Raw genomic sequence first — 13697 nt, forward strand, 5'->3', positions numbered from 1 at the left:
TGAATCTTATCAAGTTAGCCCTTCTTAGCTGGGGTTCAACGGTTAAACCCTATCTTCCATTTTTCCTCGCAGCTTCCCCAGGCCCCGTCGTCGTCGAGGTCCTCCCTCGCCAGCCACCCTCGGGCCAAAATTTCTAGAACCTTCTAGACTCCTCGCGCGCACCACGCCAATCTGCTGCTGCTCTCGATGGTGCGCCTCCATCAGCTCCTCTCTCGCGCGCTCGCATCTCACCAAATCCTCCCTTCTACCACCTCCAGCGTCCGCTCCACCCCGCGGCTGCTCCTCCCTCTCCGGTCGCTGCCGCCTGCTCCTCCTCCCCACGGTCGTACCCTGCTTCCCATCATTGTAGCCGCGTCGCGGCAATACGCCTCGTCGACCTTCGGGAGGCGAAGGCGCTCGTCGCGGCCGCCGATGTTGCTGAGGCGGAAGAGAGCGAGGAGGCCGCGGAAGGGCCCTGGCGAGCTCAGCGTGCAAATTGGCATAGAGGAGGCCCTCCCCTACGATCCTGAAATCCTGGTAATAGCTTTGGGGGCCTAGTTTTGCAGTTTTGAACTGATGAGGCAGGGTTTTCTCAAAATAAATTGAGTATGCATTTGAAGCCACTTTGTGGTATTTCCCTTTGCATTTGTACGTAATATTAAATTAAATTGGCATTATAAATGTATCCATCTCACTGCAAATTGCTGTGCAGAGCATTGCAGAAACTCTTCGGACAGATGTTGGGAAGGCAGCGAAGCTGGCCCTCAACGACCTTGAAGGCTCAGATTACATTACCAGAGATCCTTCTATATGCAATGTGAACAAGTATGCTAGCATTGAGGTCTCTCTGCTGCTTTGTGATGATGGTTTCATCAGGAAGCTCAACAAGGAATGGAGGGATGAGGATCATGCTACCGATGTTCTGTCAATGTCTCAGCATATCCCAGAGCTTGATATTCCCATTGTATGGCATCCTACCAAATGAGTCTTTTTATTTTGGATGCTTCTTTTGACCCATTTCGTTATATGTTTTGTTTTGCTTCGACAGCTGCAGTTGGGTGATATAGTAATTTCTGTTGAAACAGCTCGACGGCAAGCAGAAGAAAGGGGCCACACACTTCTTGATGAGATAAGAATTCTCATGGTTGGTTTGTTTTCCTCTCTTTATTTCCTAATAATGTTTAACTCCAACTTCTCCAGTTGCATCAATGGATCAATAGTTGTGTCGTTGTCAGATTTATCAATATAGTCATGTTCAGCTTTGCTGCAATTTGTACCTCCAAAGGCAAATGTGATGTTCAGTTCACACTGCACTTTTGAACCTTCACAATAGGAAAATACAACATTAAGAAAATTTGTATCAAAGTCATAAAAAGCTTATGGCACTATTTTAGTGGAGCAGTATCTGAAATTTAAAAGCTGCCTGCAAAAATAGAGACTACAGGTCATGGCAAGTTGCACGATGCACTAGTGCTCTCAACTGCGTATTTCCATCAGCCATTGTGTATCAACAGCTGAATGCCTCTATGCATACTTCTTTGCCATTACTGCTGTATTTTGTGAAGCATCCTGCATATGCCAGCCAAAGAGCTTGCACACTTTTTTTGCTAACTGACTTAAACTTCAATAGGTGCATGGGCTATTGCATTTATTGGGCTTTGACCATGAACTCAGCAAAGTGGCTGAAGAAGAGATGGAGAAGGAAGAAGAACATATGTTAAATACTCTTGAATGGAGAGGAAAAGGATTAATTAAGAGTGCCTATGATATTGCTACTGGTATGGAACATTTACAAAATTCTATTGGTAAGTTTCTTCTGCATGTTTTAACCATTACAGAAAAGAAAATGAATGCCAATCTACGTCTCGTCACTTACCTATGGATTCATTCACTATATACAGAGGCTGATAGCAATATAGAGAAAGTGATCCTACAAAAGAAACATCAACCCAAACTAAGCCATATCATTTGTGATATAGATGGTGAGTTGATTGAGCACCTAGAAATATATTGGCTTCTAATTGAATCTTGCCAAGTTCTAGTGTATAATTTCTTCCGAATAAATTGGTAAGGTACTATTGTGTATTGTGAAGGAGGCCTGCATGAAGAATCAATAGTATCTTTGAGAGAGGCAATTGCAACAGGAGTAAATATTATCATGGTTACTGAAAAGGTGGGTACTATGCACTCATGGTATTTGTTCGCACAATGCTAATGGCACTGATCTGAAGTGGAGGCTAGTCTTAGAATGATTTTAAAATTACCATTTACCAATCACATGCCAGCTTTCCCAAGACAGACAGTATGTGGAACATTTGGGAAAATTCTCATGAAAGCTGATAAGAGGATGTTTAGATCTTTATTAAGTGAATTTAATTATGTCAATTGTTCCTAATTCTCTTTGATTGTATATAGGCTAGTTACATATCTTTTATTGATTGAGAGAATCTATGAAACAGATACTTTTAGAACTTATACTTTATGTTAAGTAACTCTGTAAACCTGCCAAAGAAAAATTCTATTATACAATAATTACTTTTTTTACTGAACTCCAATAATAAGTAATACAATATCATGTGATCAACGAACAATTAAAGCGTGTCAACAACCTCTAAGAATCTTATCACTTCATATTACTTTTTTTATGGTTTGGACATGTCCAACGGGGACCTCCAGAGGCACCGGTGCGTAGTGGAATCCTAAGCCAGAATAGTAACGTGAAGAGAGGCAGAGGAAGACCGAAGTTGACTTGGGTAGAGGCAATAAAAGGAGACTTGAAAGGATGGAATATACCCAAAGACTTAGCCTTAGATAGGAGTGCTTGGAAGACAGCTATCCACGTGCCTGAACCTTGATTGCTTCTGCTGGGTTTCAACTCTAGCCTACCCCAACTTGTTTGGGACTTAAAGGCTTTGTTGTTGTTGTTGATATTTTGTTCTTTATCTAGAGTCGGGCTTCCACCATTAGAACCTTCAAGCTTCTTGATTTCCATGAAAAAGGTGATTTTATTTCAGAGACTTCACCTGGTGTATTTTTGCAGGTACATTATATCCAATTTATTTGAATAAGAATTCAAGATTTGTAGAGATTATTTATCAAAACTGTGTACTTGTGTGCCATCCAATATTATGCATTTGCCCAAAGCATATTTTATATTTTTATTTCACATAATTTCAGAAGTCCTTTATATATGTATGTGTGGTTCACTAGTTTAGCATAACCAAATTGAGTTCCTTGTCATTAACTTTGACCAAACACTCTTTGCTTGATATTCATTTTTCTCCTAGGAAATAAATGGCTTATCAAAAAACATGTAAAGTTACATGGGTTGGAATGAAATGTTGCCTTGTTGCGCGAATATGACATGGTTAAATACTTAAATTTTGAACTATTCAGGGCAAGGTTAAGCTTCTTTAATTGCTGCCCTGTCCATGTAAGTTGTTTCTGCAATTATGTAATATATATTCCATCAGCCGCATACAAATGAAAATATGTTAAATTAAGATGTTTTCTCATGCCATCATGCAAGGATTATGTCAAAGGAAGTGGTACTGACTTTTGAGCTCTCCCCCTCATTTTTTCCTTTGTTTATCTGAACATATACTGGTGTCTTTGAATCTTCCCTTTTCTCAAATGATACTTGGTGCCCGAATAGTTATATTTCTGCTACATTTGGTTCAGGGTTCACTTGTCTGTGGAAGGGATGGCGAAGAAGTTTATAGAGCAGAACTGGATTTAGATATCTGCAAGGAGGTAATTACATAATGTCATTGAATTATTCCTATACTTATTCTGTAATTTTATCATATATTCTTTTGTTAGATGTGTTTTTTTTTTCTGTTGAAGTTTTAATTCTGCACCCACTATTCCTTTATTTGGAGGTATTGGCCATTTTTTATTAATTGAGGTGTTATTTGTTATTGGTTTTGGATGGTATAGGCATGTAATGCGCTCCCCTTGAGCATGAGCTCTTTTTTTCATACCAATGTTTCCTTCGCCTCTGTTAACAATTATGTATCTCTTTTATTCATTTTTTGTTAAAAAAACTCTCTAGGCATGGAAAAATCATCATTTATGTTACTTGCAAGTTTTGCAGGCATTTCTGTACTCCTTGAAGCATAAAATTCCTCTTGTCGCGTACTGTGAGGAACAATGTCTAACCTTGTTTAGACACCCATTTGTTGACTTGTTGCACACTGTACATAATGAAAACAAGGTATGACCTGTAGATATTTGCTGTACAGACTTATGTTCTAACTATGATAGGCTTTAGGCAGTTGATGCAATTTTGAATTTCATATTATCAGGTAAAAGTGATGCATTCAATTGAGGATCTTTTGGAATGTTCGTCTATTCAGGTTTGTCTTGTACTCTTACTTTAATGTTGGCAAGCATATAATGATGTATTGTATTTATAAGGCTGGTAGGCTTTTCTTTTTTGATTATTTTGGACAATATTGTTAGTATCTGGTGCATATTAGTTGAACTTTTTTAAGTTGTCACAGAAGTATGATATTAAAAAAAAAGCTTTGAAGTAGTAAATCTATAGCCTTTGATGAGATAATAAGCTCATAGCATCCTCACTCTTAATGCTCCAAACTGTAGGTCTATTTATATAGATCATCCAATGCACTAGCAGGTAGCAGGAACAGGAAGATCGCCCTGCTTACCAACACAAATCTTGAAGCAGCACTATTAGTAGTTTAGTAGGATAGGCTTGTCAACCTGTTCTTAGGTTGTCGGTTCAAATTATCATCCTGAGTATCAGCTTGTAAGGATCCTTATTATTTCTGTACATAAAAAAACATTGAGCAACCTAGGAGGAACTTGGTGACTTATATTAGTTAAGAAGAAATAGGCACCTGAATTTGCCTTGATGGGGACACGAGCTTGGGTGGTCTGGGCGAGCAACTGAGCTAGGTTCTGTTCCTATATTATCTTTTTAGATGATAAGGTAAGATTGTTGAGGTTCTGTAGGTAAACAGAGATGAAAGAAGAAATGTAGTATAAAAAAAAGGGCGTACCCAGTGCAGAGAGCTCCTGCTCTGTGCGGGGTCTGGGGAAGGGTGTCAGTGGCAAGTCTTACCCTCGCCTGTGCAATGCGAGGTGACCGCGACTCGAACCCGGGACCTTCCGGTCACAGGCGGTAAGACTCTACCGCTTGCACCAGGCGGTAAGAAATGTAGTATGATTAATAAAATGTCAAGATAGCTCATAAAATGTCTTTAGCAAATCTCTTTAACAAAAAAATTGTAGGAATAACAAATACTGTTGAGCAGCACTCCATACATCTTCAACCGATCAGATAAATAGATTTAGACAAGTTTGATTTCAATTGGATTTACACTATTTACTTGTACATGCAGAAATTGCTTCTTTTTGACAGTGCCAAAGAGGATTCATCTGTCCTATGGCAGCATTGTTCAGAACTGACCAAAGGGAAAGCACATGTTATCAAAATGCATCCAAATACAATTGATATTGTTCCCCTCAATGCTTCAAAGGGTGGTGGTATAAGAATTCTACTTGATCATCTTGGAATAACAAAAGATGTAAGAATTCATTCCCATTAAAGAACTGTATTTAGTGTTCATTTTTGTGCCTTGTCTCAATTTGTGGGTTACTCTGTTAAAAACTGGAAGTGCTGATATTAGAGTTTTCTTATGAATGTCGTTTACCTCCCTGCAGTGTGATCTTGATGCTGTTGGAGACTATACCAGATGGCTGAGCAATAAATGATTCAAATCATTACTGGATCGTTCTTAAGAAAAAAAAAAGTGGAATGGTAGACGTAATGCATGCGCCAAAGGAACAAAATTATCACTTTGGACATGTTTGCTCTGAAGGTTGAAAAAAATCGTATGTTCGTAGCACCATCCTTTTTAGTTGGCAATTCTTGCATTTTTTTATATTTTGGAAAAGGAAGGGGTGGTGAATGGAAATTTAGAGATTTCCTTCAGGTCATGCTTAAAATTCAAAGTATGTAACGTCAGTGGAAACTTGCCTTATAATAAAGTTTAGATAACATAAATTTCTTGCTTGTCTTCTGAACAGATCATTTTGTTTGAGATACTCCCTCTGTCCAAAAAAAACACAATTCTAGCTCTGAATCTGGACACACGTCGTGTCCAGGTTCAAAGCTAGAATTGCGTTTTTTTTCTGGACAGAGGGAGTACATGGAAAGAGAATTGAATGGGCCACAGCCTTGGGCAACTGGAGCTTATCTTGTGGCCTTTGCTTCTGTCCAAAGTCATCTGCAACACCATTTTAACTCTACGCAAAAAATTTTATAGTTTGTTTTGTGTAGTGTTGATAAACGCTGCTAAGAAAACGTGTTAATGGTTCATCCACTTTGCTGATATTTGTTTATATGGAAAGAATGCTGAGTATAATTGATGAGTAGGAATTCGATGGAGGCATTGTGATAAAGATAACTGTATTTTCTGCCATGTTGAGCTTTGTTATGACTCACCCTTTCTCATTACATCCATTTGATTGATCAACCTTCATATGGATTGTGAAATAAAGCACAAAAGAAATCAGGTTGATCGCAGAAGGAAACATAGTTCAGATTTTTCATGTATAAAGCACACACGAAGCACAGCTGGTCAATGGGAAGTGGAGACTTGTCACCCTAGTTGTCCCTTCGTTGCAGATCAATATGCATGAGTGCATCTCTCTTGCTCTGGTGTGCATATGATTTAGTGCTGATGTTCAAATGGCTGGTGTTGCTAGTTCTTCGCACTATAGCAAATGAACCATTTGAGGTCTTCTTTGCTATCACCTTGTTGCCTGGCCTTGGTATGATGATTGACCGTTGGTTCATGTCTAATCCTACTGAATAGCTTTTACATGCTCTCATCCTCTTACTATATGAAATTTTCTTCGCAAGGTCTTGAACACTTGTAGCATCAGATATAGATGTGAATGATTGGGCCTTCCCTTGGTAGTAATTGGACAGCCCTTTCCTGTGGAAATTGTATTACTTGAAAATGAATTTGAATGCTTTGCATATGCAGTAAATTTTATGAAAGCAATGTTGACTATTTGTGTTTTTATAATCATGGCATTGTGTTTATATCCACTCATTTTTTTTCCTTTCAGCAAATATACATGTGAAGTTGAACTCTGTTGCATACTTATCATAGGTCTTGTGCAAAGGGGAACCTCTACTAGTTAGCACAGAGCAGTATCAACTTTCGTTAAACTGAAAGTGAATTTGCAAGCTTTTTATAACAAGTAACAGAAGATTTGCCAGTATAACACAAGATAATAGTGCAAAGAAATCGCAAATTTATTTGAGCATTTGTAATTTTGAGGCTATATCTATCTCTACCATTATCAGGAATGTAAAAGTTACAAAACTATTTTGTGAAGCATGGTGACACATTGTGATTTATTTGTAGAAATTGGACAAACTTCCATTATGTTTTTTTAAGGAAACTGGACTATAAACAAGCATGGTGTTGTTTTCTCTAGATTAGTTACAGTTGTGTAGTGGAAGACAATATATGCACCTGATTGGAAGCTCATCTAGCAGTGAGGATAACTCATACAGGGGACCCTCGGCATCCAGATGCAACGTGCTCGAAGATGCTGAGGATGGCTGAGAGGGATGACCGAGTGGGGAAGAAGTTGCATCATCAGACACATTTGAAGCTGATGAGCACAAGGACCCACTGGACGCGCCTGAGAAGGAAGCCGACTCGGAGTGATCATCACCTGGTTTATTGCATATCTCCTTGTGACACAAGGGTACTGCATGAGATGCTAAGTTGTAAGGCTCTGCCATTTCATATGAAGCTCTGTTCAAAGTTTGGAAGGCAAAGGGACGCAGCTTATGTGGATATATATAGGAGAAAAAGGAAGAGCTATTCAAATGGTTAGATAAGCGTCTTGTTTAGTCAGATAAATTTTGTCAACTCGGGGCCACGGAGCGAGTGATAGTTACCCTTACTCCATGTGATCTTTCTTGATAGATTACCATATCGATATTTCTTTTGCTATCTAATTACTTATAAATTCTGTCTCTTCGTTGTTGACAGGAAGGAATGGACATCAGTCAGTTATTTGGATAAATCCATGATATCCTGATGGGGGGAGCATGTGGAAACAACGCCTTCTAGCTGAGACAGAGAAGCATCTTATCTCAAGCCAAGAAAAAGAGTTAACCCCAGCGGATTAGGAAGGATAACGTAGATTATGGCGGCAAGGAGGTGCATTCTGTTAGCTTGGGGATCATGCCTAGGGTGTTAATAATGGTAAATAAGAGTGAGATTAGTTTGTTTATTGTGGTCTGGTAGACTTTTTACAGCCAGTCGGCTGGATCTCAGTCAGGTCGTCGTCAACAATGGATATGCTCCCTTATCATGCACACACGTCTCTTCTCTGGAATAATGATGGTTAGTTGGTGCTGTTTGCTCCAAGATATTTACAAGAGAAAAAAAAACTTTGCTTCTCGTAAAGCTTTTATGAATCACTCCTATTTTATTAATCTACTGGCTTAGTTACTTAGGGCATTTTTGGAACTCGTTGATTTATATAAAAAAATATTACAGTTTCACACAAATATTGCTGAAGGGTGATGCATCCGCTGGTTCCTACAGAAACAATTGTCAGTTACGTGCATTACGCGTAAAGGGTTATGCATCTGTATTCATATTGCTTTAGGACTCTAGGAGCCTAGGAGTGAACGCTTACGTGCAAAGGGTGATTCTCACGTTACGGTTAAGCCACGTAGAATTTCGAAATTTATAATTGCATATGATTTGTCAAGCATAAAGCAATAAAAAAGGGAAAACAAACTCTGCATTTGTCCTGGGAGATTACTAGTAACTGAAGACTTCTCTGCAGAAACACTAAAGGCCAGAAATGCATCCACAATACTACCTGAATATCTGAAGGGACCAAGGAGGAGATACCCTTACTGCACTTGCAACGTTACGTGCAAGCTTGCAACGACGGTGCCGGACGGACATGGATAACTCAGTAACCCACACCAGGTAGCAAGAGAATGCTTGGTCGCCTTGTGTCCACTGCATGTCATGTCTAAGCATTTTTAATGGTTTTCAGTGTGCTCAATGGACCTGTAAAATCTACATTGGCTGCTCGACCATTCCTCTCACATTTTTTTCAGAGAAATTCCCCTCAGCAAAAAGAAATTTGAGTAGCCCGTTCTCTACAGTAATGTGAGGGTTACTGTTTCCGAGAAAAATTTGATGGAGCTTTTTTTTTCCCGATGTGTAACGTTACCGTTATTTTTTACTACTACAATACATATTACTTATAGTACCATGTACATAAGATTATTAAGGTAACCTTGAAGACAAGCCTACACATATATGATTCCTTTTTCAAACCCGACGTTAATACGTTATAAATACCTGGCAGCTAAACTCGCTGCTGCACTAATGAAGTGTTGGCATCTGCGGCCAAGAGAAAGGAAAGGCTTCATAATCTGGGTCATTGGTCTTTGTGGCCAATCCTAGCGGACTTTCAGTTACCACGGCCAACATACTGCATTCTATTATTAAAATTGGTAGAGACACAAATACAGTGTCTGATAAAGAAAGCAAGTCAGGCTTCCATTCCTAGCTCTTGCTTGTTCTCTGGTATCTTCGACGCATTCTAGAAACTGTGCTATCTAGAGGGGCAATTTTTGTCCTATCTCTGTACTGTGTATTAAGCTTTGAATGAAATTTACCTTTTCAAAAAAAATTACCATTGATGGTCCAAGTATCAACGTTTGACCATATTTGGTCATATCGTCAAGTATTAAGCTTGCGTGGCAGATTAATTTTCCTTTTTTCAGTTGGGTCGGCTGAGTAGAATTTTTTTTGAAGGCGGTATATAGTAATTAGAGTGAAACTCTACCCGCGTTCTTAAATAGATCACAATACTTATGATTTGCACTTTCGGCATCATATATAAACTCGTCGGTTTATTGTACCAATCTAATTCAGCCTAGCTCTCCACACACCCTACTGAGCTCGTTCGGTTGCCTCGGAATGACCCATTACAAGTGGATCAGAGCGGCTCGTTTCTAGAGTTTTTATTCCTGAGCCGGATTCATTGGTGACCAGGTTTCAGTAAACCGCTAGGATCCACTCGATCCAGGAAGAGAAATTAAGATGCCTGTTTTCAACATTGAACAAACGAACGAGGCCTAATGTGACAAGCCCACCATAGTTGGGCAAGAGTTTTGGTTCCGTCTCTACTCTCTAGTAATGTGAGAGCCTAGGAATTGGAATTGAGAACGAAAAGTGTAATAAGCGACTGGTCGCGCTCAGAGTAGTGGCCATCGCCTCCCCAGGCCCGAAGCACCAATCCTCCAACCCGAGCGTCTCCTTCTCCGCCGCGCCTCCTGATGCCGAGTGCGGCGAGGAGCGCCCTCACGAGGCCAACCGCCGCCTGGCACGGCGGCACCTCCTCCCCTTCTTCAGCTGGGACGAGTGGTAGGACGGCAGCGACGATATAGGCAGGAGTTGTTGATGAGCTGCCATCATCTCGGCGGGCGCAGGCGACACGGCTGCCGTTGCGCCGACGGCGCCCCCGCCGCTCTTGGGCGTGCCGGGCTTGGACTCCCACAGGAACGGCACGACGCCGGGGCGCAGGCTGTAGTATACCCAGGCCAGAACGATGCGGACGCCAGGCTTCAACCGCTCTATCGCCGTGGCCACCTCGCCGGCGACGCTGCCGGCTCTCGTGGTGCAGATCGGCCACAGAGCGAGCTGTCGCTGCTGCTGTTTGGGATCCTTGAGCAAAAGCGGTAGCTTTATTTTAGCGGCGGCAGGAATTTCACAGGAAACAACGTGATGATTCCCCTGGAAATCATCCGAAGCCGAGCATCACGCTTGCAATGCTCTTTCATTTTTGTTCAGTGTTAGTTCATTATTATTCATTTTTATTTCAGTAATTTTCAGTATTGTTCACTCAGAATGATGAACTTAACTATTTCAGTAATGTTCAGTCTTAGTTCAGTATAGTTCATTTTTATTTTAGTATTGTTCATTTTTAATTTCAGTCTTAGCTATTTTAGTTCCTCTCTGTTGTCTTTCCATCATCAGTTCAGATTCGGTATAAGTTTAGTTTCTGCTTCTAGTACATGCTCCTGTTGCTTTTGTTGGATAGAAGTTCAGTTTTACATTTCAGTATTCATTTTCAATGTTAGTTCATTCATAGATTCAGGGTCGGTCATATTTCAGTCTTAGCTATTTCAGTTCCTCTCTGTTATCTTTCCATCATCAGTTCAGTTTCAGTATCAGTTCATAGATTCAGGTTCAGTCAAATTTAGTTGCAGCAATTAGGTTCAGGTTTAGCTTAGTTTATTAGTCTTAGTCTAGTCTATTGTGTAAAGGTTCAGGTTCAGTTTTGCGGAGCTAAGGTTCAGTTATCTTATTTAAGTCTATTTAATTTTAGGGACCAATAAGTCTTGTTTTTTTTTTTAAATTTTTTTTAGTTTCAGTTTTCAGTCGCCCTTTTAGGTTTGAATGTCTTCCTAAATCCTACATATTAGTTGCCTCAGCTATAATATATAAGTTGTTATAAAAGGTAGCTATTACACACATAAGTGACCACAGAGTTTCAGTTTCCAGTTTAGTTTCCGTTATCAGTCTTGTTTTTTAATGTTTTTTGTTTTAGTTTTCAATCAAGTATTTTTTCAGTTTTTTTAGTTTCATTTTTCAGTCAAGTTTTTTTTTTATTTTTTTAGTTTCATATTTCAGTCACACTTTTAGGTTCGAATGTCTTCCTAAATTTTCTATATTAGTTGTCTCACCTACAATGTATAAGTTGTTATAAACAAGTAGTCATTGCACATATAAGTTGCCACAAAAAAATTTACCCCCAATTTCAGTTTTCAGTTAAGTTTTATTTTGTTTCAATTTTCAGTCATGTTTTTTTTAGTTTCAGTTTATCTGACACCTTTTAGGTTCGAATGTCTTCTAAATCCTGCATATCAGTTGCATCACCTACAATGTATAAGTTGTTATAAAAGTATAACCATTGCACACATAAGTTGCCATAAAAAAATTTGCCCCCCCCCCCCCCCCCCCCCCCCCCCCCCCGCTCCCTTTAGTTTTCAGTCAAATTTTGTCAGTTTCTTTTAGTTTCAGTTTTCAGTCATGTTTTTTTAATATTTTTTTAGTTTCGGATCTCAATCGCCCTTTTAGGTTCTAATGCATTCTTAAATCCTACATATTAGTTGTATAATAATTTACCCTCTAAGTTGGCTCCTTATGCAATGCTTGTTCTAATAATTTGCCTCTTAGGGTGCAGCTTATCTTATTTTGGGTTGCTACTCTTGTATGCCCCTCCAATTTTCATCTAGTCATGTTCCTGACTTATATAGTGTGTTTTATAATAACTTGCTCATCTAGTTGGCAGCTTATACAATGCTTGTTCTAATAATTTGCCCACATATTGCATATTGTCTTGTTTTGTATTGTTACCCTCATTTTTTAATAAATGCTCGCAGTTGGCGGCAAGTCAGGTTTCTGGCTTTTTTTAATGTGTTTTATAATAACTTGTCCCTCTAATTGGCAGCTTATACAATGTTCATTTTAATAATTTGTTCTTCCAGATTGTAGCTTGTCTTGTTCTGGTTCGTTACTATCTTTAGGGGTTTATACTTTTATTTAAATACTATATAACAAATCTATTATATTTCTATGGTAACCATCGATGTGCATACCATGTAAAAAACTTTAGTTTATTTTTGGAGTAGCAGCGGCTTATCGCAGTCCATGGAGAATTGGAGATAATGCAAGCTATAGAAACTATGTAAAAACTTTAATATATTTTTTTGGAGTAGTAGATTTAGTATTACGTGGTAGTAACTCATATATAAATCTCCTAGCATATATTTACACATAAATTGCTACTAAAATAAAATTCTTTGAAATATATGCAACCGGTGTCTAGTTTTGTTCGTCTCATCACGTAGAACACACTGGTACAGACGAAATTGAAAACGGATACAATATTTAAAAGTTATAGCAATTCTAAGAAAATATTTTTGTTTTTTGGTTTGCGTCAGCATGACATGCAGAGTAGCGGGGCTAGTTGGGCACCATACATCATACTCTCTTCAACAAGGAATTTATATGGGCATCCAAACCCAAAATAGATAGCAAAAGATTAAAAATCAGCCTCCAACAGAGTATCTATACAGGAGACCTATTTTATGTTGCCTGAGAGGCACAACCCAAATCTAGGCATCCTCTCTCCTGTAGATCCATTTGTAGAAAGAATTCTCTTTTAGGTCTTGTTATTGGAGAAGATGCCGAATAAGTATTGAATCTTTTATCTGTATCACTATTCAAAGGATAAATGAGTCTTTTATTTTAGGTGCTATGGTCAGAGACAGACTCACGCAAGTGGAAGTGGGAACCGAGGAACGCCCGTGAGGCTCAGTCGCGCGTGCAGGTTTGGGACCTGGGGTCGCGCGCTACGCGTGTGCGCGACGGGTCACGCCTTATCGGCGTCCAATTGAGAAGTATGCCAGGAACCTCCCTCCCTCATCTCTCTACCGTGCGGCCGCATCCCCTAACCTACACCAGGCTTCAAGCTCGGGGAGTTCATCACTACGTCAGTGCAAGAGGCCGCAGCTCCCGTTGATCCTGTGCCCAGACTACAGATGGAGGAATGTGATGGAGCTGATCTCAAATGGGCAAGTGAAGAACACCGGCTTGTTCGGGTTGTCAGATGTCTACGAGATC

At 39.6% G+C, this 13697-nt stretch overlaps 2 protein-coding genes and 1 long non-coding RNA gene across 7 annotated transcripts; 2 read left to right on the forward strand and 1 right to left on the reverse strand.

Moving 5' to 3' along the window:
* The first annotated feature begins 57 nt into the window (after positions 1–57).
* LOC136476048 (endoribonuclease YBEY, chloroplastic-like) lies at positions 58–6592 on the forward strand. 5 transcript variants are annotated; one of them, XM_066473725.1, is made up of 12 exons: positions 60–516; positions 692–943; positions 1028–1123; positions 1610–1784; positions 1881–1961; positions 2052–2152; positions 2927–3019; positions 3661–3732; positions 4076–4195; positions 4287–4337; positions 5346–5531; positions 5668–6068. In XM_066473725.1, the coding sequence occupies exons 1-12, from the start codon at positions 187–189 to the stop codon at positions 5716–5718; spliced, it is 1608 nt and encodes a 535-aa protein (XP_066329822.1). In that variant the 5' UTR covers positions 60–186; the 3' UTR covers positions 5719–6068. The 5 variants fall into 5 exon arrangements, 4 of the variants coding, with proteins under 4 accessions (XP_066329822.1, XP_066329824.1, XP_066329825.1 ...); XM_066473726.1 differs by having other exon boundaries at positions 61–516; positions 2073–2152; positions 5668–6063; XR_010763393.1 differs by lacking the exon at positions 4287–4337 and having other exon boundaries at positions 58–516; positions 5366–5531; positions 5668–6592.
* Positions 6593–6613: 21 nt separating this feature from the next.
* LOC136476049 (protein OXIDATIVE STRESS 3-like) lies at positions 6614–8029 on the reverse strand. The gene is made up of 2 exons (XM_066473729.1): positions 7497–8029; positions 6614–6947 (listed from the first exon to the last, which is right to left on the reverse strand). Exons 1-2 carry the CDS (start codon positions 7769–7771, stop codon positions 6614–6616), a joined length of 609 nt encoding a protein of 202 aa, XP_066329826.1. The 5' UTR covers positions 7772–8029.
* On the forward strand, positions 7619–8353 carry LOC136476051 (uncharacterized). Its single transcript, XR_010763394.1, has 2 exons — positions 7619–7756; positions 8025–8353. It is a non-coding gene; the product is annotated as an uncharacterized lncRNA (long non-coding RNA).
* The last annotated feature ends 5344 nt before the right edge of the window (positions 8354–13697 follow it).

Source organism: Miscanthus floridulus, chromosome 8, assembly GCF_019320115.1.
Source record: "Miscanthus floridulus cultivar M001 chromosome 8, ASM1932011v1, whole genome shotgun sequence".
In the NCBI taxonomy this organism is placed as follows: Eukaryota; Viridiplantae; Streptophyta; class Magnoliopsida; order Poales; family Poaceae; genus Miscanthus; species Miscanthus floridulus.

Bases quoted from the DNA above. Each gene is read 5' to 3' on its own strand.
- LOC136476048 (XM_066473725.1), top strand. From the start codon at position 187: ATGGTGCGCCTCCATCAGCTCCTCTCTCGCGCGCTCGCATCTCACCAA. The intron at 3,020-3,660 runs GTACATTATATC...CATTTGGTTCAG, and splicing joins CACCTGGTGTATTTTTGCAG to GGTTCACTTGTCTGTGGAAG. The intron at 3,733-4,075 runs GTAATTACATAA...CAAGTTTTGCAG, and splicing joins ATTTAGATATCTGCAAGGAG to GCATTTCTGTACTCCTTGAA.
- LOC136476049 (XM_066473729.1), bottom strand. From the start codon at position 7,771: ATGGCAGAGCCTTACAACTTAGCATCTCATGCAGTACCCTTGTGTCAC. The intron at 6,948-7,496 runs GTGCATATATTG...CAATTTCCACAG, and splicing joins CTAGATGAGCTTCCAATCAG to GAAAGGGCTGTCCAATTACT.